Raw genomic sequence first — 27,083 nt, 5'->3', positions numbered from 1 at the left:
GTGCAGAGTTTTGTCTGCACAGGGAGTCAGCACCTCCTAAGCCCCATGTTGTTCAAGGGTCAACAGTACTGTTCCCCAGCTTCTCAAGGTGAAATGACAGGCATTTATCCTGGGTCCCTGGTGGAATACAAGATGCCATAACAAACCTGGGAACATAGAAGAGTTGTGGGGGGGGGGTCCTTATTTTAAGAAGCTGAATATTGGCAATCTGGATGTTTCTAGTGGAGTATTGTGCGCATTTTGTATGCGCAGAGCCAGGTAAGGTTTATATTACTTAGATCTGGGGATCCTCTGAGCTCTGGAAATTTGCAATCAGGTTGAACAGATCCATTGTGAATGCTTTCTGCAAAATTGACATCCTGGCCCCGGGTGCTTTTCCTCAGACAGGTGCTCTGGCAACTCACCTTGCCTTTCACTGCAACGGGGAACCTGAAACGTGATATTTGCTGTAGGGAAAGATAACAGGAGTGAAAATGCCCCCTGCCCTTTGAAGTGTAAGACCTTGGGAACGGGGCCTGGCTGGTTCCTTCAGCAAGTTTGTGCTCAGAGGCAGCTGTTTCCAGCAGCCCCAGGAAACAACAGGGTAGTACTTGTTTCTCCTACAAATGCGCTCCCTGTATTGCAGAAGAAGTTCACTCCAGACCATGGTCCTTTTCTTTTTCCCTTGTTTTCTTGTCACCAACTGGAAGACTTACCTCTTTTCAAGTGGGTACAGTTAGAAAGGCCTTAGCTTCTGATTCACAGGTGGGCCTGGCAGGGGCAGGAAGAGAGAGGCGTGTTTTCGTGTGCCATGCTTGCTGGATGGTCTTTTAAAGGTTTTTCTCAACCCATATCCCTCAATTCTGGAGATGCATGGTGGTGATGGTTGCACAACAATATGAATGTATTTCATGCCACCGAACTGTCCAGTTAAAATGGCTAAGTTAGTGAATTTTATGGTATGTGTATTCTACCATAATAAAAGAACATGTAAAAAATGTCCCAAAAACTTTTTTAAAAGACAGAGGAAAGGAAATCACTATCAAATCCAAGTAAAATGTTTTACCATTTAAAAATCAGTAGAGCCCTAACCAGTTTGGCTCAATGGATAGAGTGTCGGCCTGTGGACTGAAGGGTCCCAGGTTCGATTCCAGTCAAGGGCATGTACCTTGGTTGAGGGCACATCTCCAGTAGGGCACATTCCTCTCTCTTCCTCTCTGTAAAAAATCAATAAAATAATATATTAAAAAAAACCAAATAAAAATCAGTAGAGGTTCTTCAAGAAATTACCCATTAAGCCAGGAAGTGAAATTATATCTGTGGATATTAAAAAGGAAAAATCACTATAAATTTATGGATTTGACATTAGTATGTCCATTGATATTTAATGAAGCAACAGGATATGTTTCTACATTAGAAGTAGAGTGCAGTCAACACATTTTACTGGGAAATTGACTCTTTAGGGGCAATCGAAGTAAAGTTTTGAAATGAGTTTGTTTTGGAAATAACAGATTCAGTGAATGTATCATCAGGTTATTCCTCTTTCACATTCCATGGAAACATCTCTGTTGACAGAGCAGATTGATCCTTATGACCCCGGTAAGGCCAGACCTGCCCTGGCAATGAGTCACAGACTGCAACCCTGGAGACTGTTTCCTTCTCTCCTTTTTAAAAATTTCTTTTCTTTTTTATTGAATGTATTAGGGTGACATTGGTTAATAAAATTATACAGGTTTCAGGTGTACAAGTCTATAATACATCATCTGTGTATTGTTTTTTGTGATCACTACCCCAAGTCTAGTCTTTCATCTCTCCTTTTCCACATGAGAAAACTGAATCCCAGAGAGGTAGACTGAATATATTCTATATCCTGCAATTATATCATGTCAGAAGGCCCAAGTTCCCTGTGTTCCAAGCCAGTACTTCCTTCTGCTAAGCCAGTGGTTCTCAACCTTCCTAATGCCGCGACCCTTTAATACAGTTCCTCATGTTGTGGTGACCTCCAGTTTCATTGTTACAAATTGAACATAATTAAAGCATAGTGATTAATCACAAAAACAATATGTAATTATATATGTGTTTTCCGATGGTCTTAGGCGACCCCTGTGAAAGGGTCGTTCGACCCCCAAAGGGGTTGCGACCCACAGGTTGAGAACCGCTGTGCTAAACCATCAGAATAGAAATTGATGGCTTTAACCAGTTCAAATACTAGACTGAACTAAGGAAGTGTTAATGTGTTCCCTTAGGTGAATTTTAGGTTCTAAATGAACACCTCTACTCCTACCCCAGTGCACTTAAACACACACACACACACACACACACACACACACACACACACACCCATGGCTTTTATTTAAAATACTCTAATCCTGGTCTACTTTCAAATGAAACCAAATACTTCCTTTTAAGTGAGAAAATGTTACACTTTTAAGTGACTCTGGAAAAGATTCATGTATCTGTAAATTAGTATTTGACAGTGCCCTGAGAAATACCCCCTCCTCATGTTTGTAGTATTCTCTTCTGTAAACATTTTAAGGAATTTATTGTTTAGATAGAATTGAGATGCCAAGTTTATATTCTGTGTGCTTCACCTACAAGAGCTTCGGTGTCAAAATCTGTTTATTTTACATCTGTTTTTCTGCCTCCTGTTGTATTCATGCATTGAAAATGAATAAGTTGCTTTTTCATCTATCTTCTGAATTTTTATATTCATATGACAAAATGAATATCATCTATATACAGTTGCTGTAATGTAGAATGATATAGAAATGAGAATAAATTCCAATCTCAACTATTGAGAACAAGTATATACAGTAGTCTCCCCTTATCCACAGAAGACATTCCAAGACCCCCAGTGGATACCTGAAAATGCAGAAGAGTACTGAACCCTATTATACTATGGGTTTTTAAAAAAATATATACACATCTGTGATAAGATTTAATTTACAAATTAGGCACAGTAAGAAATTTACAACAAAAACTGATAATAAAATAGAACAATTATAACAATAAAATAAGGGTTACTTGAACACAAGCATTGTGAAAAACAAAAACAGTTAATCTGACAACCAAGACAGCTACTAAGTGACTGACAGATCATAGTTATATAGCATGAATACACCAGACAAAGGGATGATTCATGTCCAGGAAAGGATGACATGAAATTTTGGTGCACAATTTAAAACTTACTAATTGTTTCTCAAACTTGCCATGTAACTTTGGATAAGGGGGACCTCGAAACTTTGGATAAGGGGGACTACTATACATATATATATATATATATGTGTGTGTGTGTGTGTGTGTGTGTGTGTGTGTGTATGTGTGTGTGATATATGTGTATATCATATATAAATAATAAATAATTCTAGAATACCTGGGTTAGTGAGTAGCAGAGTGGTTAAGTGGATAGGCCCTGAAACCCTCTTCCTGGCTTCAAATCCCAGCTGTACTATTTGCTGGGTGTACAACCTTGGGTATGTTTCTTGATCTTCCTGGCCCCTAAACTCTTGGGGTTAAAAGATCCAATAGAGATAGAGCATTTAGAGTTGTGGTGGGCAAATCCATAGTAGTGCTTCCTGAGTGTTAGCTATGATTATCTAAAGTATTATAACATGACAATATCCTGCCAAGGTTAACAGTTCTTTCTACCTATAGCCAAGCATCTTTAGATTAGATTTTAGAGACACTTGAGATTTTGTTTTCTCTACAAGTGTTAAAATACCATGCCAGGACACTTTCTAAACAGTTTGACAGCATTCCCCATGTCAATTGATCACATTTTTATATTTTTCATCCTTAAAATAACTCCCAAAAATTACACTTTGAGTATGTTTCCTTTAGCTTCTTGTTCAGTAATCAAAATATGATTCCTATATCTCCATAGACATTCTTTTTACACACCTTTTAATGGGTACTCATTAATAGTTATTATATTAGCAAGTTACAATAATTTGATATTCATAAACAGTTTGCATCACCAAGCTCCTACCTGGCCTGTTTCTGGACAGTTAGTTAGAATTGTAACCAGATCCAGGGTCAGCTGCCTGCTGCAATGAAAGCCAAAATTGTGAGCCCAAGTGCTAGTGCAAAAGGAAATAGGTTTATTCAAGTAGTGACCACCTGAGAAAAATGAGGGACTATGGTCCCAAACATTTCAGTGCAGGCAGGGTTTTTTATAAGGAGGGAGAAGGAAAGCAAAACAAAGAGATCAGGGAAGGGGCTGTGGACATGTAGGCAGTGTCCTTGCTGGTCCTGATATGGGTTTTCATGGTCAGTATCCTTGAGTTGGCCATCTGGATTCCTGTGTCTTGGCAGTCAGCAGTAGCCAAGGCCTTGAAGTCAGGCTGCTCCTTAGATGGTTCACACAGGAATTGAAACTGCTGAACTGTGAAGTATACTAAAAAAAACTATTAACGTGCAAGCTCTAGTTTTGAGAGAAAAATCAGGTTAGGTAACAAGCTGGGTTTAACATTTAATAAGGTTAATATGGGTAGCTTTATATAAATATAGCGTATTCATTCCTCATTACAAAATTCCTGCAAATTTCACCTTTTATTAGAGTACTAGAGGCCCGGTGCATGAAATTCGTGCAGGGGGGGCGGGGTAGTTCCCTCAGCCCAGCCTGCACCCACTCCAATTGGGGATCCCTCGGGGAATGTCCGACCACCCCCAACTGCCCTCCTCTGCCAGCCAATTTGGTTCTGATTGGTCAGTTTCTACGCCAGACAGTGTCAAAAGCTCCGCCTCCTAGGCAGCCATTGGCTCCTCACAGTTGACCCAGATTTGGTTCTGATTGGTCAGTTTCTATGCCAGTCAGCGTCAAAAGCTCCGCCTCCTAGGCAGCCATTGGCTCCTCACAGTTGACCCAGATTTGGTTCTGATTGGTCAGTTTCTATGCCAGTCAGCATCAAAAGCTCCGCCTCCTAGGCAGCCATTGGCTCCACAGTTGACCCAGATTTGGTTCTGATTGGTCAGTTTCTATGCCAGTCAGCGTCAAAAGCTCCGCCTCCTAGGCAGGCATTGGCTCCTCACATTTGACCCAGATTTGGTTCTGATTGGTCAGTTTCTATGCCAGTCAGTGTCAAAAGCTCCGCCTCCTAGGCAGCCATTGCTCCTCACAGTTGACCCAGATTTGGTTCTGATTGGTCAGTTTCTATGCCAGTCAGCGTCAAAAGCTCCGCCTCCTAGGCAGGCATTGGCTCCTCACATTTGACCCAGATTTGGTTCTGATTGGTCAGTTTCTATGCCAGTCAGTGTCAAAAGCTCCGCCTCCTAGGCAGCCATTGCTCCTCACAGTTGACCCAGATTTGGTTCTGATTGGTCAGTTTCTATGCCAGTCAGCGTCAAAAGCTCCGCCTCCTAGGGAGCCATTGGCTCCTTACATTCACCCAGATTTGGTTCTGATTGGTCAGTTTCTATGCCAGTCAGTGTCTCTGGGCCTATCAACGAGGCCTGATCAGAAAGGCGGTGCTGATCCAGCTGCCCTGGTGGAGGCCTGGAGAAAAATGGAGGCATGGCTGTTGGCCAGGCTGGGAGAGGAAAAGAGGCAAGTTCTGATCAACGGCTGCCACAGAGGCTACGGATCAGTCCCTGCCTCTCTCTCTGCAGGCCTCTCTCTGGGCCTGATCCGCAGCCCCTTAGGTAGTCAGTGCTGGGTCCCCACGGCAACCTAGTACTGACTTCTGGTCTGGTTGACCCTGGCTCTTTATTATATAGATTATCAGCATTGTCTTGAGTTGACTATTTGTTTTCAATTGCTGGGTTTTGGGAAAAATTATTATAAGTTATGGTGGGTTTAACTTCATAATTATCAATTTAATTTATTGTGGTTTATGTGGTTAACTTTTCACTGTGGAGTGATATATATTTTCTTGATCAGTATTTTGAAATAGATTTGTGCTGTAGTTGAACCTGTTTCATTCATCATACACCTACTGCTAAGGAAAAGCACATGTCATCCTCTTCCCTCCTCAACCTTATAAAGTTGTACTTCATTGTTATGACCAAATTTTCCTCCTTCCTTCCTTTCTTCCTTGAGGCAGAGGTGCTAATGAAAAAATATCTTTTTGAGAACCATCCTTTTAGTTGAAAGACTATTCCAAACTCCCTTTCATCAGTTCACCATTCATTCTAATTTACATAGAAACTTACCCCAAAAGCTCATGGAATCAAATAACTATGTATTCAGCGTTGTCTATTTTCCTTTTTTCCATGTTTGTCACTGGCTTGTAAATTGGATTTTTTAAAAAGAAAGTTCTTTCTGCAAAGATTATTTAAGATTAAGGGAAGTACAAAACTTGCTCCTAGAATAAACAGATAATACCCTTCTTTGTTTATCCAGGGTCCTTAGTGTGTCTTAATTCTCTAATCTAAAAGCTAGAGTTTATTTTTTTAAATATATTTTTTATTGAATTCAGAGAGGAAGGGGAGGTAAAGAGAGATAGAAACATCAATGATGAGAATCATTGATTGGCTGCCTCTTGCACGCCCCCACTGGGGATTGAGCCCACAACCCAGGCATGTGCCTTTGACCGGAATCAAACCCACGACTCTTCAGTCTGCAGGCCTATGCTCTATCCACTGAGCCAAACCAGCTAGGGCTAAAAGCTAGAGTTTTTTGTTTGGGTTTCTTTTTTGCATTTGATAAAATATTTTAAAATTTTTCTCTTACTTTTTAAAAAGCTATACAACACATAAGTTAAAATTTATTCTGGCTTTCAATTCTGTGAGTTTAGACAAATGCATATAATTGTGTCACCACCACTATAATCAAGACACAGAACATTTCCACCATCACTAAAATTATATATTCACTGACTTTGTTGTCATCCTGCCTGCTCGCAATCTCTGGAAACTACTACTCTGTTTTCTGTTCCTATACTTTTGCTTTTTCTTGAACTGAATTTTAAATGATTGTAGGAGGCAATAGTGGAAGGGTTAATGGGATGTATTGTGCTTTAGCATTCTGTGTCCTGACTCCTACTTGAGAAAGTATATTCAGTGATACCTACAGACAGATGTATGTGCTTTACCATGTATATGTGAAACTTTCCTGTTAAATAAGAACTCTTTAGCATAAATTAATAACATTGAATATATTTATGGATCAGCATAAATTTAAAAATTGTGCTTTTGTTCCCTAGAGGCATGGTGTTAATTGGTTTATTAGTCAGGTGGAGTGGAGAGCCTGAGGTCAGAACAGTTGTCCTTGAACATGTAAATGAAGAGTGGATAATCACCATGTGTTATTGTTTGGGCTGATTTTATCTTTAATGGGTGATTCAGAATCCTGATTAATATTTAGATCAGTGACTGCTGGCCTCATTATCTTCAGAACTCTAAATAAAATACTTGATTTCTACCCAAGACAGCAGTTATGAGAAGCCTTTTTTTTTTACTTCTTGTTTCATGAATATAATTCTTGACCTCTCAATTCTTATTTTAAATAAGGAAAATTTCTGTGAATGTGGGGCATCCTTAAACTTATTTTTATGTCCAAAAAATTCACATTTAGGTGTCTGGGAAAAGCACATCTATGCTCATTATATGAAAGGATGCTGTAAGAACAATTGCCCTAGCCCAGTGGTCGGCAAACAGCGGCTTGCGAGCCACATGTGGCTCTTTTGCCCCTTGAGCATGGCTCTTCCACAAAATACCGACTTCTGCGCATGGGCCACGAAGTTTCAATTGCACTGTACGTGCGTGCCCGCACATGGTATTTTGTGGAAGAGCCACACTCAAGGGGCCAAAGAGCCACATGTGGCTTGCAAGCCGCAGTTTCCTGACCACTGCCCTAGCCTATTTGGTGCAATAGGTAGAGCATCAGCCCTCGGACTGAAGGGTCCTGGATTTGATTCTGGTCAAGGGCACATACCTTGGTTGCATACTCGATCCTTGGCCCTGGTCAGGGTGCATGAGGGAGGCAACCAATCGATGTGTCTCTCTCTCCTGTTTCTCCCCCTCTCTGCCACTCTAAAAAAATCAATGGAAAAAAATCTTCTGGTAAGGATTTAAAACAGGGGTCCTCAAACTTTTTAAACAGGGGGCCAGTTCACTGTCCCTCAGACTGTTGGAGGGCCGGACTATAGTTTTAAAAAAAACTATGAACAAATTCCTATGCACACTGCACATATCTTATTTTGAAGTAAAAAAACAAAGCGGGAACAAATACAATATTTGTATTTGCATGTGGCCCGCGGGCCCGTAGTTTGAGGACCCCTGATTTAAAAAAAACAACAACAATGAAGGTAAGAGAACAAAGAAGGAGGAAATCAGTAGTGTGATGTTAGCTTTGTGTTTTCTGAGAAAACTAATCCCAAGGAACTTTCACATTTTATGCCATTGACATTAATGCCTTTGCCCCCTCCCCTTTCACAGTGATTAAAGTCACTTTTATCCTCCTGTCTGCCGTGACCTCCCCCATGAAGGGTGATTTGGAAGAAACAATGGTTTCAGCCAGTGTTCAATTTTGGGGAAAAATCAACCATAAAGAAGAATAAAAAGAAAAAAAATAGAAAGGATAGTATATTGAACTCCCATGTCTCTTGTGCATGGCTAGTGTTTTGCCTTGTTGGTGACAGCAGGAACGGACCTGGGTTCAGCAACCTCAGTACTTGAGTTCTGGCTAAGAAAGATTCAGAGCCAAGACTCAAACTATAAGAGAGCACTTATTTAGAAATCACAGAGGTAGAAGAAGCAATTCATAGAAGAAATGAGCTTAGAAAACAAGTTATAGAGTCAAGGGAATGGCCCTTGGAGCTTAGAAGTGAGGAAAGTAAAGTTGACCCACCTGAAGGGATGGGGAGGGGTAAAGGCACTATTTTATTTTATTTTATTTTATTTATTTTTAAAATATATTTTATTGATTTTTTACAGAGAGGAAGGGAGAGAGATAGAGAGTTAGAAACATCGATGAGAGAGAAACATCGATCAGCTGCCTCCTGCACATCTCCTACTGGGGATGTGCCCGCAACCCAGGTACATGCCCCTGACCAGAATCGAACCTGGGACCTTTGAGTCCGCAGGCCGATGCTCTATCCACTGAGCCAAACCGGTTTCGGCAAGGCACTATTTTAGTTGAAAGTGTGCTCCTGGGAGGAAGGGCACCCTGGGTCCTCTGTCCTAAGGGTTTTAAGGGTGGAGATTTTAGGGGAGGTCCCAGGGGAAGATCTCAATAGAATATTCAGCAGCTTTCACAGTAGCTGAAGGAGTTGGGGTCATGGCTCTACTGATTGGTTGGGGCCAGAGTATGTTGATCATTATGTCAGGTCCTGATGTCAGCCAGGGCATCTTTCTGTATGGCAGCGGTTCTCAACCTGTGGGTCGCAACCCCTTTGGGGGTCGAACGACCCTTTCACAGGGGTCGCCTAAGACCATCGGAAAACACATATATAATTTCCTATTGTTTTTGTGATTAATCACTATGCTTTAATTATGTTCCATTCGTAACAATGAAATTGGGGGTCACCACAACATGAGGAACTGTATTAAAGGGTTGCGGCATTAGGAAGGTTGAGAACCACTGCTGTATGATTTGGTGAGGGTGTGGTCCATAGAGTCATTCAGCTTTCATGGCCCTGGGGCTGAAATACAACTGAAGTCAAGATGTCAATAGACCTGAGGAAATAGTTTGATGCTGATGTCCTAAGGGCTTAATAATTAAGGAAGGGAGTAGACAGACAGAAGGAGAAAGGGTCATGTTTAAGAAATGGAGTTTCTGCGAGGTTTCAATATCACCTGCCATGCAGCCCACATCGAAATTGCCCCATTGCCCCAGAATGTTCCTCACATCTGGCTGTTTTCTTCCAGGATCCAGTCAAGGTTTTTGTCTTGCATCTGATTGTCATGTCTCTGAACTTTCACTTAATATGAACAGTCTCCTGGCATTTTTTTTTCATTCACAACATTGATGTTATTGAAGAGTCCAGGCCAGTTCTGTTAAAGAAAGTCCCATATTCTGGAATTTTTTGGTTGTTTCTTTATGATTAGATTCAGGTTAAAATTTTTTGGCAAGAAGATGATAGAGTTGATAGTGTGTACTTTCCACTATATCACATCTGAAGGGACAAAATAACATTTTGTTCTTATTTTTAACACTAAGAATGTGAAGGTGGTGGTAGTCAGATATATCCATTGTACTTAAAAAGTCATTTTTATGGTATTTTGAGACCGTATGAATATGCTATTCTTGTACAGCCTTTCACCCTATTCTTTTAGTGTCTATTGATGGTCCTTTTCTAATTCATTGATTCTATTGGTGGTTACATGGTAGTGATTTTCTAATTCTACCATTCTGTCTTCATGTCTTAGCAGGCTTTCTTCTTTGAAGAAAAAGCTTTCACTTCTCCCTCTTGTTTTGATTATCACCAAGGACAGTCCTTTTCCCCCCAAAGCAATGTAAACATATGTCTGATACATTCATTTCCATATTAACCGACTTTTGTGGGAGTGACAAGTTGACCGCATCATATAACATGAGCTGTGTGCTAATGACGATTGAGAAGCTCATAGGATTTTCTCTTTTTCTTTCTTTTTTGCTCCCTCAGTTTATCTTGACCTGTACCTGTCAGTCTATGTGGCTCATATATGCCATACCATCTAACCATAGGAAGAAGGACACATAATGCCAAAAAGAAGGGGTAAAGAAGGTGATCAGGAGAGATAGGAGTATGCATTTATCACAGTAATTTCTGAAAATTCACTTGTATCTTCATATAGCTCTCAGTAGGTCAGCATAGAATTCAGTTCAATATTTGCTAGCTGGGTATTAACCCAGGTAGGCCTTACTTAGATATTAGAGCCTCTAGCACCTTCAAACAAGTTAGATTCAAACAATTTCAGAAATCAGCCTGTATGGTTCCATAGGAAATCACTTTTGTGTTAACCTTCTTAAGACTACTTTAAGCATACATATTTTTAGTATTAAAATAGTAGATAATCTTGAGCCACTTCCTTAACCCCTTTGAGCCTTTTTTTCATCTGTAACACTATCTCAATAGTACTTATCTCCAAGTTTCTTTGATTATATGGTAAATGTTATAAATAGAAAAAATCAGAAAGGGAAATGGATCACTGTACTTATTTCAAAGCTTGGTCATAATCAGGAAAGCCTTACCTGATTTTCTGGGTAACAATTTTTATAACAGATATAAGATATGGAAAACAGTCTTGTACATATAGTACACATGGCCTTTCACAAGAGACCAGCTGTTCTCTGAATAGAAGTAGTAGGATGTGAGAAAATATTGTGGAACCTCATATAAACGATTCCTTGTGTTTGTACACTATATTTTTATTAACAACTCAAAGGTAAAATATAAGTATCTTGTGTCTAACAGGGTCAAAATACCACCTTCCTTCTGTTTTATTTGTTACATGCAGGTTTCGTATAGTTTTATAGATTTTTTTTTATCACTCATTTGATTTTCATAAAAATTGGGATTGTTTGGAAGACGAATCATTAATATTCTTTACAACTTGTTCTTGTTCCTCCTTTTATGTTCATTGCTGGTGCAGACTTCTCTCTTATGTAAAATATTCCACTGATGCCCTTGGTAGATTTAGAGGTTGTTAAAGAAATGATAATGACAGCTCAAGGAACAGTCAAGAACTGCCTGTCCTTATACAGTCTGACCCTGGCTAGTCATTCTGCTTGTAGTTTTAAATCTTTGTGTACAGACTGTAATTCACAAAACAATTTTGAGCCATTTAAATTCAGCAAATCTTTCCAAACATTAGGGCCTTTTACAATCACAGCCAGAAATGTTGGGTTGTCAGCTACTAATGCCATTACTCATTAACAGTGGCAATGATACTAAAATCGTCAGTTGGATTTTTGAAGGGGACATTTTACTAGTGAAAGCAGCAAATGTAAATGGCCAGGAAGGAGAGCCTAGCCAGTGTTGCTCAGTGGTTGAACATCAATCCATGCAACCAGGAGGTCACGGTTCGATTCCCAGTCAGGGCACAGGGCATGTGCACAGGTTGTGGGTTCAATCCCCAGTAGAGGGCATGCAGGAGGCAGCCTATTGATGTTGATGTTTCTCTGTTTTTTTTATTGATTTTAGACAGAGGAAGGGAAAGGGAGCGAGAGATAGAAACATCAGTGATGATCCATACTGGGGATTGAGCCTGCAACCCAGGCATTTACTCCGATGGGGAACGCACCGTGACCTCCTGGTTCATAGGTTGAAGCTCAACCACTGAGCAACACAGGCTGGGCAAAACATATTTTTTTAAAAAAAGAAAATGTCCAGGAAAGAGAGATTAACCTTTTAAAAAATCTGTGGTTTGTCCCCATTGTCTTCCCTAAATTGACCAATAAGAATGTTTGGAAATTCTATTCATGCATATGAATGTATTTAATATTAATGTATTTAGTTATTGTTTTTCCTCTAAATGGGCAGGAACTCTACTAAATAAAATGAAAATGTACATTCATGCACACACACATAACTCAGGCACACGCTTTTACTAGTTAACCTGCCTTACCTTGTGTGGGATAAGTATTTGCATAATTTCTGCTGTTTGTCCTGGAATACATTACATAGAGCTGTCTATTTGAGAAGCAACTTAATTTCAAATCAGGTGCTATGATTTTAGCATGTTCCCTTGTAACTTTCAGCTAGTTCTTTTTAAATTTTTTTTTAGTCTCTTTTTTCCTCTGTTAACAATCTCTTAACTAGTGTGGCCTTTCTCTCATAGCATCAGCAGTTGAACAGACCTATCATAGCTTCTCAATTTATCTGATGTATAAGATAGCAACCTACCTATTAGGCACCCTCCAGGGCTCCCAAGAAAGTCTGGGGCTTAGTTAGTAGTCACATACCCATGTTGGTTTCTTTTTTTTTTAAATATATTTTATTGATTGTTTACAGAGAGGAAGGGAGAGGGATAGAGAGTTAGAAACATCGATGAGAGAGAAACATCGATCAGCTGCCTCCTGCACACCTCCTTCTGGGGATGTGCCCGCAACCAAGGTACATGCCATTGACCGGAATCGAACCTGAGACCTTTCAGTCTGCAGGCCGACGCTCTATCCACTGAGCCAAACCAGTTAGGGCCATGTTGGTTTCTTATTTTCGACAAATGAACCGTGGTAATGTAAGGTTTCTCAATCTTGGCACTGCAGGCACATTGGCCCAGATAATTCTTTGTTGTAGGGGGCTATTCAGTGCATTGTTGCACATTTAGCAGGATCCTGGCTTCTATCTACTAGACACTAGTAGCAACCCTTTCCCCAGTTGTGACAATCAAAAATGTCTCCAGATATTGTCAGAGGTTCTCTGTGGTACAGAATGGTTCTTGGTTGAGAACCACTGAGATAGAGCGTGGCTGCCTGCCTATGGGGTTCCCCTTCAGGCCCTCAGTATGAACTTTGTGGATTCCTATATTTTCAGCCATTCCTATCTTCTAAACATATCCTCCAAATCTAGAAATAGACTATTAGTCTTTTGTGTGTGATACCATAGCAGATGAACCAGACATTAACTTAAAAAAACTATTTTAGCCCGGCCGTCGTGGCTCAGTGGTTGAGTGTTGACCTATGAACCAGGAGGTCCCAGTTTGATTCCTGGTCAGGGCACATTCCTGGGTTGCGGGCTCGATCCCCAGTAGGGGGCGTGCAGGAGGCAGCCGATCAATGATTCTCTCTCATCATTGATGTTTCTATCTCCCACTCCCTCTCCTTTCCTCTCTGAAATCAATTAAAAAAAAAGAGAAAAAAAACTATTTCAAAGTAAACTTTGGGCAGTTCATTAATGTACTTATTTTGGCTTCTGCTCCTTAGACCAGTGATGGCGCACCTTTTGAGCTCGGCGTGTCAGCATTTTGAAAAACCCTAACTTAACTCTGGTGCCGTGTCACATATAGAAATTTTTTGATATTTGCAACCATAATAAAACAAAGATGTATATTTTTGATGTTTATTTTATATATTTAAATGCCATTTAACAAAGAAAAATCAACCAAAAAAATGAGTTCGCATGTCACCTCTGACACGCGTGTCATAGGTTCACCATCACTGCCTTAGACAAACCTTATAAGTTTAATTCTTTTAGCTCTTCAGGATGACTAGGCTTTTTTTTCCATTTTAAGCTCATTTAGATATTAAAAATTTGTATTGTGATCACATTGCTACTTAATTGCTACCCATTCTTCAATTTAGCAAACTTTGTTGGAGGGGATAGAAGCATAGTTTCTGTCCTTACGTAACCTGCAATCTAGGGGAAACAAAGGAGTTTTAGGCAAGTATTGTTTCTAGGGCAATAGTTCCTTTTCATCATCTGGGAACTACTGGGTACAATCTCTTACATGTTTAATTCTTGCTATACTATTTTTTTTCAGTTTCTTTTTAAAGTATCGACATGGTTTTTAAAAAACCTCTCGCAATTGAGATGCCAGTTCCCTTCTCTTAAAAATAAGCCCTGGCTGGTTTAGCATCAGCCCAAGGACCCAAGGGTCTCAGGTTTGATTCCTGGTCAAGGACACGTACCTGGGTTGCAGGTTTCCCAGCCCTAGTAGAGGTGCGTGCAGGAGGCAACCAATTGATGTGTCTCTCTCACATCAATGTTTCTCTCTCCCCTCCTCTCCTTTCACTCTCTCTGGAAATCATTGGAAAAAATATCCCCAGGTAAGGATTGAAAAAGAAAGAAAGAAAATAAGAAAGAAAAAAAAAATTCTCACCTTGGTAAAGGCAAACATTTAGTAAAAGCAATGGGTCAACCAATTATAAAGCTAGTGCAAAAATTAAAAGGAAAAAGTAGGAAGATCATGTGTAATTACAACAGTAAATTAAGGGATATACACAAACACACACCACACACACACACAATAAAAGAAAAAGACCTTTATATGTGTCTGGTAGCTGGGATGTAGGGCTGGATGTAGGGCTTGCTGAGAAATCTTACCATCACACTTCTTCTGCGGCCATGAACCCATATATATCCTAAGAGAAAAATAAGTATTCAGGTTGACCCCCTGGCAGCCATTTTGGGCCTGGTCCTTTATGGGAAGCACAATGTGTAAGAAACCCAGAAGTTATTCAGAACCCTGGCAAATCCCCTAACTCTAAACTTGCCACATAATATCAGTCCACATTATTATATTGGTAATTACATCCTTTGGCTAGAAATTGCAGATATTGGGATGCCTTTAACTATTTTTATACCTTGTGAAGATGACAGTTCTATAAAGCAACCCTGCAGTGTACTATAATGGAGAAGCAGTAATGACACTGGATTCTTCCCCTGACCTCCATGCTCTGGTGGAGAGTTGCTAATAGGTGAGGACCAACAGAGAAGGATTGGAAACACAACATACTTTTTAAAAAAAATACATTTTTATTGATTTCAGAGAGGAAGGGAGAGGGAGGGAGAGAGAAACATCGATGAGAGAGAATCATAGATTGGCTGCCTCCTGCACACCCCCCAGTGGGGATCGAGCCTGCGACCCAGGCATGTGCCCTTGACCTGAATCAAAACTGGACCCTTTGGACTGCAGGCTGACGCTCTATCCACTGAGCAAACCGGCCAGGGCCACAACATACTTTTAATGTGTGGCTATCACACGGAAGGAGCTGTGGTAGCTTTGCTTTTTGTGTGTGCATGCTATAGAAGAGAAAAAAGGCGGTATTGCCAAAAATAAGGGAAAAAAAAACCCCCCACACACCTAGAGCTAAATGGCCGATTCCTAGAGTTTTTGCTTAGATGGTTCGAGAATGGCATTTAGGGGTGAGGGCAAGGTCACCCTTAATACCGAGAGAAGATATCTGAGGTGTCTTTATATGTCAGCAAATAATGAAACCAATAAGGATGATCTCAATCCAATGCCAGCGTACCTGTCCTTTGACCTCAACAACTTCCTACTATTCCACTCTATCCATATTTGTTTTCTCTAGAATGATCAGAATGCTAGATTTTAAAAGTTTTAGCTCTGGTAGAATTTTTTAGATGCTTGCCTGATTTTTAATTCTTTTTTTCTTTATTGCCAGACAAGGGGAGAGGAAGTATCACTAGGATAGAGAATGGTTTGTAGTAAAAATGAAAGATGGAAACAGAATGAGAATGTGAATCCCAGTGCCTTGTCTTCAGTGATGCCATGTGGCATAGGCGAGCAGTTTTAAAGGAGCCCAAATGATGGATCTTGCATCATAGGAGCTAGAAAGAACCTTGAGCATTTCCAACCTTTAAGCGCGGGAGAATCTGTAGTATTTTGAAAGAGGAGAAGTGTCTATAGCATCCCTTGGTAATTCACACTAATGCTTTAACAACTTTCAGAATCAGGAAATTCTTCCGTATGAGTTACAGCCTAAATTCTTCATGCTGCTTAAGCCTGTTTCTTCTTGTTCTGTCCTCAGTGGAGAGATTGAACAGCTGGTCACAGGCCCCTACACAAGAGCTACTCACGTAATTGAAAACCCTTCTTACTAGTAAATCTCCCCTTTAGCTACTCTTTCTTGCTCCTTTTTTTTTTCCCTTCATGGCTAAATAATCTCAATTTTCTTAAGCTGTTCTCAGAGGTCTTTCAACCCCTTTAATTATTGTTGTGTCTTTCTGCCAAGCCTTCTCTAAATGCTGGGTCAGCTGTTAGCCACCAGAACTAGACACCATTTTCCCAGAAGGATTTGAACAGTACCGAGGGCAATGAGATCACTTCCTCACGCGATACTTGCTATGCCTTTAGTCATACATCACAGACATTCTATTTCCTTTCATTCTTTTATGATTTGCACCTACATTTGTTGCTGACTCATGGCCAGACTATTGTTTGGTTTTCCAGAATGAATAGAAGCTTTCTGCTGTATTTTGCTTTCCATATTAGGCATGAATTCTTACTCTGCAGCATGTCTTTGACTCCATCATTAACCAAACGATCATTTAAACCTAAGTCAGAAAAAAATACATAAGTTCAGATTAAGCATCAATCAACCCATGCTTTCAATAGGAATGAACTGGTGGTGCTTTTCAGTTTACTGCCTTTCTGTAATGGTTTGTCTCCTAGCTACAAGGGGCTATTTTGATAAAGTCAGTTTCGAGACCAGTGGAGCAAGAGATTGTTATAGGACATTGTAACTGAAACTTGTAGTTCTTTTGACAAAGTCTCTCACTGTGTCTTTGTGTACGAGATGAGAAACATGTGCAGTAGAGGTTAGACAATAACTGGAAAGAGTCACACTTCAACAGTCAGAGAGGGCTGAGTCCTGGACTTGTGTTCACCTGAGGTGCAGGTTCTGGTGATGTGGCTCATGTTTTGTTTTATTTTTTTTGTTAAACCTCACCCAAGGATATTTTTTTCCCATTGATTTTTTCAAGAGAGTGGAAGGGAAGGGGAGAGACACAGAGAGAGAAACATGGATGTGAGAGAGACACATAGATTGGTTGCTTCCCTCATGCACCCCAACCGGGGCTGGGGATTGAGCCTTCAACCAAGGTACATACCCTTGACCGGAATTGAACCCGAGATCCTTCAGTTTATTTTATATATTTAATTGCCATTTAACAAAGAAAATCAACCAAAAATGAGTTAGTGTGTCACCTCTGACACGCGTGTCATAGGTTCGCCATCACTGCTCTATGCAGTGATGACACGAGAACTCATTTTTCATAGGGTTTTTCAAAATGCTGACATGCCGAGCTCAAAAGGTTCACCATCACTGGCATAGAGCATTAGTAACTTGTGGTGTTCACAGGCCTTAGAAGTTAAAAAAGGGGGGGTCTTGGGATCACTGAGTAACAAATGTGGGAAATTCTGAGGCTAAGCAAAGTTTAACATGTTTCTTTACTGATGACCTTCTTAGCTTCTAATATGTTAATGTACATTAAGAATTTTAAGAGGTGGGTATAACATGCAATGTTTCCTTAATTCATTTAACCTTTTTATGAAGCATTTTGCTGGATGATTGATCTGCTGGATACAGTGGGAAACACTGACTCAGAGGTTTTAGTTGAGTGGAAACCCTGTGCGAGCCTGTAGTATTGAACAAAAGCAAGTCATCCAGTTATATTGGATGAGAAATGGAGGGTCCATTCCCAGCAGGTCATATGTGGAGAATAATTTTCTAAAGGACAGTGGCAAATCAAGCCATGTCATATGAGGAAGAAATAAAAGGAATGGGGATGAGGTGGCATGGACATGACAGCTTTGGTAAAATACTTAAAAGGCTGTTAGAAGGCTGAAGACTTCTGGGTTTCTGGTCAGATGGATAATTATAATGACAGTAACAACAGCAAATACTGACATGGCCCTTGCTATGTGCCAGATACTGTTCCAAGTGCCTTTCACTTGTTAACTCATTTAAATCTTACAACTCTATGAGATAGGCGCTATTAATAGTTCCACTTCATGGCAGAAGAAAATTAAGACACAGAGAGATAAAGTTATTTCCCAAGGTCACACAGCCCATAAGTGGCAAACAGGGGTCAAACTCCTGGAGCCTCTAATTCTATTCGTTCTGCTGGTGGATTTCAGCTCAGGCTGAAGACACTTTTAATAGGGCTCCCTGGACATAAATATTCAAGATCGTCCATTAAAGATGTTTGCTCTCGTGCACGGGTGGTGTTTATATAGAGTCTAAGAGAATGCACTAGCGTTGGTTAGGAGTTTGAGCTCTATGACTGCTAAAGGTCTTACAGCTCTGTGGTGCCATTGCAAGATGAATTCACTTCTGTGGGTCCCTTTCAGCTTTTAAATTTTCCACAAAGTACCTCAAAAAGTGCTCAACAAAAGCTTTTATCAGAAGCTTGAATTTATACCATTTGCAGCTAGGAAATTTAAGGTTAAACAACTCATTACAATGTTGGGAAATTTGTAGTCAGGGGTAATGACTGGTACTGCTGAAGTGGTGGGTGTTGCAAGGCAAGTGACCTGTTGATCTAAATGCTACTGCCTTCCTATGTGAAATGTGAATAGAATCTTTATTAACAAACCACATTCAAGGGAAGCAACATGGGTTTGCAATTCAAATACACATTGCCTGTATAATACTAAATAGCCATCATATATTCAGTTTAAATTGGTCTCAGAATAGGTAGTGCCCTTGGGTTCTTGGCAAAGTGAATGAAAATCGTTACTAGAGAAGGCATTTTCCGTCAAGGGCTCAAAGCACCTCCAGAAAATATTTTAAGGTCAATGTAGTACATGGTAAAAAAAATAATAAGCTCACAAGAAATCAAGGTGAGCAAAAAGCAGCAGAAATAGCAGACCGCAGAAGCAGATCCACAGTAATTTTATGTCTTGGAATCATTAGAGATTATTTTTTGAAAACTATGGTCACTCTGTTTAAGAGAAAATAACAGACATTGGAAAATATCTGCAGGGAACCACAATCTTTAGAAGTGACCTTAAAAATGACCAACTAGCAGTAGCTGGTTTGTTCTCAGTGGATAGAGTGTTGGCCCATAAACTGAAATTGTGTGTTTGATTCAGGTCAAGGGCACGTACCTCAGTTGCGGGCTCTATCCCTGGCATCAGTTGGGAGGCAACCAATTGATGTTTCTCTCTCTTTGTCTCTCCTCCTCCCTTCCACTCTCTCTAAAAATCAATGTAAAAATATCCTCAGGTAAGGATTAACAACAACAACAAAATGACCAACTAGAACTTCTAGATATTAAAAAGTACAATAACCAAAGTTTAAAACATACTGTATGAGCTTACAACAGACGGAATGATTCTAAAGAGAGAAATAGATTCCAGGCAGAAGGGATTGTTTGCAACAAAGCATAAAGGACAAAAAAAGGGAAAACTAGAGAAATGCAGGCTAGATAGAAAAAGTCTACATTTATCTTATAGATTTCTGTAAGCAGAGCAGACAGGGGATGGAGAAGAGACACTATTTGTTGAGATGATGACTGAGAAGATTCCAGAGCTGACTAAAGACTTGAACCCACAGGTTTCAGAAGCCCAGTTAATTCTAAAAAGTATAAATAAAACCCTAGAGACACAATACAAGACAGGAAAGGGACAAATTGCCTTCAAAGGAACAACAGTCAGCTTTACTGCTGACTTCTTAGCAGTAGCAGCAGAAAAAGTGAGATAAAAGTGGAATAATATTTCAGTGTGCTACAACAAAGTAAAAACAAAACCCCCCAAACCTAAAAATCTATGTCCAATGAAGATAGCTACCAAGAATATGGATAAAAAAGAGATTTTTCAGATAAAACCCGAGATATTCACCACCAGAAGATACTAAAGGAATGAAAAACAAAAAGGAAGTCGTCAATCTAACAATATAAAACAATTAAAAGAGTCTTGTGGGGTTAAAAAAGCAAGATCTAATTAAAATGCACGACTATGATAATATATAAATCAAGTGATGGGTAAATATATTTTGAGCTTTCTAAAATCATTGTACTGCTTGGGAGGAATGATATTTATTAAAATTTAGACTTTGAAAGAGGGAGAAAGAAAGAGGGGAAAATAAAGACACAGACAAAGAAACAGCAGGTCACCAAGAAACCGACACTAGGCCTGGCAGTTTGCATTCAGCTCTGCCACCAATTAGTTGTATGGCCTTTGAAAAGCTACTTCTCTCATCTATGTCTGTTGTTTTTTGTGGGGTTTTTTGTTTGTTTGTTTTTTGTCTGTAAAATGAAGCTTTGGGACAAGATGAATTTTGAAACCTCTTCATTATGATTCTATGACACATTGAGAAATAGATTCTTTAGAGAAAAAAGGAATCAATAGTTCTGAGTTATTTTTTTCCCTCCTTTGAAATTTTATCAATAAACACTTGTCTTTTACTTCTGGCTAACTTATATATCTGCTCAAACACTGGAGCTCAATATAGTCTCACTCAGGCGTGTATTTTGCTTTCCATTAGTTTGTTTTTTGTTTGCTTGTCATCTCGTAGCCAGAGTAATGGCAGCTCACAGCCTTAGGGGTGGATGGCTCATGTGAATGTTAGGGGGACCATTTGCAGAAACGAACTGCAAAAACTGGCCTTCATTGTACAACTTACTGCTTTTTTCTTTTAACTCGTGACCTCAACTGACATGTGCCTCCTTTACTTTCTCACCTTCTCCCCCCCCCCCCCACCCTTCACTCTCCCTCCTGTCTCTGCAGGCCAATAATAAGCCTGAGATCGAAGCGGCCCTCTTCCTAGACTGGATGAGGCTGGAACCCCAGTCCATGGTGTGGCTGCCAGTCCTGCACAGAGTGGCTGCTGCGGAAACCGCCAAGCATCAGGCCAAGTGTAACATCTGCAAGGAATGCCCAATCATTGGATTCAGGTATCAGGAGCCCTCCAGATGTCAATTTTTTGTCATGTCCTTTCTTGCCTTTTAATGCCTTGATCTTTTACCTCCTGTACCAGTTGCTGTTAGTCTTCAAAGTGGGAAAGGAGGTGATCCATCACGCCCCTGACCACTGCGTTATTTTGGTGGATCTGGCTCTTTAGGCAGGTGTCTCTCTCCACCTGTGCCTTTCAGCTCTGCAGAGGCACAGTCTTGGGTGAACACGACTGACTGCCTCTCTCCACTAAGATATGTGTCCGTCAACAGTATACAGATAACCGTGCCTCCACCTTCCTGCAACCAAAACATTTTGACCATCTTTTTTTTTTCCCGATGGTCTTTTCTGTTTATAGGCAGTATCCAAGAATTAGTTATAAAACTAAGGAATGATTCTATTTTGGGAGACCTGTCACGGTAGCTCAGTCTCTTATGCACTTTGTACCATTTCCCTCCCGTAAAGTAAGAAGACTTGTTTTAAGCACCCTGGAACTTCTTTATCTGCTAATCTGATTAGGCTCTTCACGTAGTATCCTAATGAACTTCTAAGGGAATATAAAGTATGCAAGTAAATGAAAGATTCACAAAGCAGCTATAAAAGGAAAATGTTCCTTATACGTTTAAAAGTAAAAAGAGATAAGAAACACAGCAGGTTATTATTCGGATATTCTTAAACTGTCACAGAAAACAACTGGCTCTTAAACCTTCCGCCTTGTCGACCTGTTTGGGGAGACAGAATATTTTTAAATGGATTCATCTTATTGAATAGTAATCCCCAATCCAAATTCTGAAATGATGATGTATTTAAACATCTGGGTCAACATCAAGGTTTCCTTAGTGATGACTAAGTCATAAAGTTGTAAACTATAGTCCATGCCTGTTCAGAATCCACTTAGCCGCTAAGTAAATACTCTTCCTGGTTATGCTTGGACTTGTTTTAATACTTGGTTGCCTAATAACTACTTTGTGTCATTTGTGTGCTCTGTCCTTCCATACTTCATGCTCTTTACAAAGGGGTTTTACAAAAGCTTGAGAGCAGTGGTTCCCAACGTGAGGCACATGCCCCACAGGGGGGCAATTTGATTTTTAAGGGGGACAATTTGAGAATGAGTTATTAACAGTGAATTTTTTGCATTTCTTATGGTTGTAGGGGTCTCATATATAGTATATAAATATATATTGTGACCTATTTATGCATTCCAGTTCTATATTATGTTTTGAAACTTTATTTGCTATTTTTTCATATCACTTCATATTATTATTTTTTAACAATTTCTTAATGACTTCTTCCTCAGTACTTAACTGTCCTTTCGTTCTTTTATTTTCCTCTTTCATGGATGCCATGTTCTTTGGAAGCTTGTTTAGACCAATGACTAGCCTTTTAGGCTTCCTCCACGTGAATGGGAGTTCACTTTTTTTTAAAATATATTTTATTGATTTTTTACAGAGAGGAAGGGAGAGAGAGAGAGAGTTAGAAACATCGATGAGAGAGAAACATCTATCAGCTTCCTCCTGCACATCTCCCACTGGGGATGTGCCCGCAACCAAGGTACATGCCCTTGACCGGAATCGAACCTGGGACCTTTCAGTCCGCAGGCCGATGCTCTATCCACTGAGCCAAACCAGTTTCGGCGGAGTTCACTTTTTGAATAATAAGAATTATATATCATAGTGGGGGGCATCAGGATTTTAGAGATGCTTAGGTGGGGCATGGCCAAAATAAGGTTGGGAACCACTGCTTTAGGGGTTTCTAAAGCCTAGATAGACAACACTGAGTAGGCAGTGCTTGCAAAGGACACCTTCTTTCCGTCCTGGTTTTGGCAGGTAAGAATGATGCTGTGGCAGGGGCGGGTGTGGGGAGCCACAGGGCAGAGCATTGCATTCCTTCTTTCCTGAGCTTCCCTCCCTAGTAAGATGCATAGTGGGAAATTTTATAAAAATAAGAAAGGAAATGCTTTGGAAGATCTAAGAGCATTTTTACATTCACTCCTTTTATCCTTATCAGATTCGATTATTTTAGGAATTAGCACTTCTCTTTCCTCCCCGCTCTCCCCTTTCCCTAAAGATGGTTGGGATCTTTAAAGGTATCTCCCCCTCCCCCTCCATTTCCCATTTGTGACATAAGGAATATGTTTATTTGAATTGGCTCAAATTCTTACCTGAGAAAGCGAAAGGCAGAGAGAATGTGAAACAAAGGATACACTATTCAAAATGTACCGTCTAGTACGCACACATTATTAATTCTTTTCATCTAATCCAATTTTTGTGCTTTATTGGGGCTTCAGTTATCATTTGTGGGTAATGTGGTAAGGGATTTCTGAAGAGAGACAGATGAAAGAGATTATTCAAGTAACTCTCTGAAGATGAATCATGTCAATCAATCAGAAAAAGTAATTTAAAAAGATTTATTTTAATGGAAAGTTCTTGTTTAATTTTCTTTTGTTTTATGAAATTACTTCATATGCTGGGGTCCAATCCCAGCGGGTCCAGGGGTCCCCAAAGGTGTGGACGGAGTCGGCGAAGAAGGAATGACACGAAGACAGCCTTCAGTTGATCAGCAGCCTAGTCAGGACCTATAGCCAGGATTTCCAGCCAAAGTTCTGGTCGGAGCTCTGGTTAGGAACTGATGAGGTTCTGATGTTTATTGTCTTGTTACATTCGTATTTATACCAGCCGATTTTAATCCTGTCAATTCTATTACAAAGGTTAGGGCGTTTCTTATCTCCATTCCAGGGAGTAAAGATTATGTAGCTTAACTACCCACCTGGCACTTAATTAAGGGGTTTTATCCCCTCCCTAACCTTAGGGAAAGATCCCCACCTGGGGAAACAACCTTTCTCCGAGAGGTGACCTTGGTTAAAACACATGGCGCTAAAGGGAGCAAACATATTTTTTTTAAAAATATATTTTATTGATTTTTTACAGAGAGGAAGGGAGAGAGATAGATAGTCAGAAACATCGATGAGAGAGAAACATCGACCAGCTGCCTCCTGCACACCTCCCAGGGGGGATGTGCCCGCAACCCAGGTACATGCCCTTGACCGGAATCGAACCCGGGACCTTTCAGTCCACAGGCCGACGCTCTATCCACTGAGCCAAACCGGTTTTGGCAAGGGGGCAAACATATTAAGAACAGTATGCTATATATGCCAGGTCCATTGAAACATATGCTGTGCAGATGTTTCTTTCCTGCAGCGACTGTGTCAAGCAGCAAGGATGGACCGGCTTCCGGCATTCATATATATGTATATAAATATATGTATATGTATATATATATATATTTTTTTTATTGATTTCAGAGAGGAAAGGAGAGGGATAGAGATAGAAACATCAATGAGAGACAGACATCAATCAGATGGCTGCCTCTTGCACGACCCACTGGGGATTGAGCCCGCAACTAGGGCATGTGCCTGATTGGGAACTGAATGACCTTCTGGTTCATAGGTTGATGCTCAACCACTGAGCCACACAGGCCGGGCTCATCTTTATATATATTTTTGAAAAAACTGCTTCAGAAAATTTTTGTTTCCTTGATGGGTAGGGGGGCTACAATACATGCATCTGTCTCTCCTGGAAGTTCTTTCAAATTCTAGTATTTGGTCTTCAAAAGACGGGAAGTTTGCCAGTATCTTCGTACTTAATCTGAAAGAGTTCCTAGTGGAGTTTAAATAAGAACTGAATTTCTCTTCCCTCCTTCCATATGGTTATAGGATAATCTTTCTGCCAAAATGTGTTGATACTGTAGGAGAAGCACCAGACAAATCTGGAGGTAGGAAGTTAATCACTTACATTGTGGGATTAATGAACACCGCAGGCTGGTTTTAGCATTAAGACAGTGTGGAGGAAGGTTTATTAAAGAATGTTCTTTGGGAATTTGATTTGAAGAAATACATACGTGTTTGTTTTTGTTCTTTACCAGGTACAGGAGTCTGAAACACTTTAATTATGACATCTGCCAAAGTTGCTTTTTTTCTGGTCGAGTTGCAAAAGGCCATAAAATGCACTACCCCATGGTGGAATATTGCACTCCGGTAAGTTGGATGCCTCCCTGATGTGAGTTCGCCTGGGAGAAGTTTCCATTTGGGACAGTATTACAGCTCTTGTGTAATGCTGTGATGTCTACGTTCCCCAGATGTTCCACAGCTAAAGTGGCTCTAAATTGTGGTGCCAGGATTTACTTTATCCCTAGTGCATAGGGCAAGGGCTGGCCCACGTGGGAATAGGAATTAGCATTTCCTATACTATGAAATTACTTCCTATATTAAACACTCAACAAATACTGATGAGTGAATAAATACGTTTTTCTTCCGTTTGCATTGGCTGTAGGGAAGACATTTGCACATTTCTTTTGCACAGCCCTAGCAGCCGTGTGGAGAGGTTTCATGGTCATGGGGCATGTTGGGTTTAGGAGTATAATGTGGGTTCCCCACAATTCATAATCTACCCCTTTCTAGCAATCTTGCTCATCTCCTATCTGTTTTATCTACTAACACTTGTCAAGCAAATGCTAGGTATTTACCTTTTAAACTACTCAGTGTGAAATTGGTATTATTTTTACCCCTCTTTTATAGATGAGGGCTCTGAGCTCCTAAGGTTAAATAATTTGCCCAAGGCTCCAGAATTACGAGGTGGAGCCTTCTAAGATGTTGTTTTGGGAAAATATTAAGTGGCTAGCAGGACTTTGGAAAATCACTGGCAGGAAGGAAAGGGCCTAGACCTGGTGGTTAGGCAAACCTGGGTGTAAATCCTATGTTCCTTCAGCACTAGCTGCTTCCTAGTCACAGCCTGTGAATAGCAGCACTGGCATTGCCTGGAAGCTTCCTTATTAGAAACCCAGAACGCCAGGCCCCGCCCCTGACTTTCTCAAGCAAAACCTGCATTTTCTTCAGATTTGCAGGTGGTTCCCACACACATCAATTCAAGAAGCTCTGCTTTAGAGTATTTCTCTCTTCCATCGTCAGAGTGATCCTCTCAGTGTTTCCATGGTCTCTCTCTTCGCAAAAGTATTTGCTGATGGAGAATGAACGGTGCTGTGAATATACTGAGTGGGTGAAACATGGTATCCATGTGGACAATAGTACATTTTTAAAATACCGTACAGTGTGGCAAAACTTAAGGTTAACTTTTCAACTTTAAGACTTCTAGAAATTACCACTTATTGAGTAGCCCAGTAACTGAGGTACTTCATTTATTCAGTGTAACAACTTCTTGAGGTATGATTGTCCCCATTTCACAGGGGATCTGAGCCTCAGACAGGTCAATAACTCATTCACCCAAGTTAATCCCACTAGTAAATGCCAGGCCTGGTTTCAAAACCCTGGTTTTGTCTGATTCCAAGGCCTTTGCTCTCAACCCTTAATCTCTCCGAGATTACAGAACGAATGCCCTGAGTTGGAGCACTGGGGTGGTCCTTCTTATGGAGGCTTTACTCTCCCAAGTCTGATGTCAACCCAATTTCCCTTTCAGACAACATCCGGAGAAGATGTTCGTGACTTTGCCAAGGTACTAAAAAACAAATTTCGAACCAAAAGGTATTTTGCGAAGCATCCCCGAATGGGCTACCTGCCAGTGCAGACTGTCTTAGAGGGGGACAACATGGAAACGTGAGTAGTGGCAAAAGCAAAACAGATTCTCATTTGATGTATATTCGGGCTCCTTTCAGCTGAATACCTTCCTTCACTCTGAAATGCAAACAGTCTCTCCTATTTCTTTCTCTAGATTTCCTTTAGATGAAAAGAGCAAAACAGGCTGATGTCGGCATTTTCTGTGTCAATTGTCCCATGACAATTACCTTTCCCAAAAGTTAAAGTTTATCTCACAGGGAAAACATCGTGCTCCAACTGCTAAATTACCTCTAAAAGCTTTTAAGAAATACGGGAC

The 27,083-nt window shown here is 40.3% G+C and overlaps 1 protein-coding gene across 4 annotated transcripts in view; it reads left to right on the top strand.

Moving 5' to 3' along the window:
- The window catches only part of DMD (dystrophin), a 2,279,750-nt gene that overhangs the window by 2,194,751 nt on the left and 57,916 nt on the right, over nt 1–27,083 (top strand). For 3 of the 4 annotated variants that reach the window (XM_023751347.1, XM_006085660.3, XM_006085662.3), the window contains 3 exons: nt 21,037–21,203; nt 25,123–25,234; nt 26,670–26,806. In XM_023751347.1, coding sequence (XP_023607115.1) covers nt 21,037–21,203; nt 25,123–25,234; nt 26,670–26,806 — 416 coding nt within the window. Of the gene's footprint in view, nt 1–21,036; nt 21,204–25,122; nt 25,235–26,669; nt 26,811–27,083 lie in introns of those variants that run through there. The other variant, XM_014453088.2, reaches the window with a different exon arrangement.

The sequence above is a fragment of the Myotis lucifugus genome, unplaced genomic scaffold, assembly GCF_000147115.1.
Source record: "Myotis lucifugus unplaced genomic scaffold, Myoluc2.0 scaffold_20, whole genome shotgun sequence".
Classification (NCBI taxonomy): domain Eukaryota; kingdom Metazoa; phylum Chordata; class Mammalia; order Chiroptera; family Vespertilionidae; genus Myotis; species Myotis lucifugus.
Note: the sequence above shows the minus strand (reverse complement) of the source record. Positions and strands in the feature narration are given on the sequence as shown.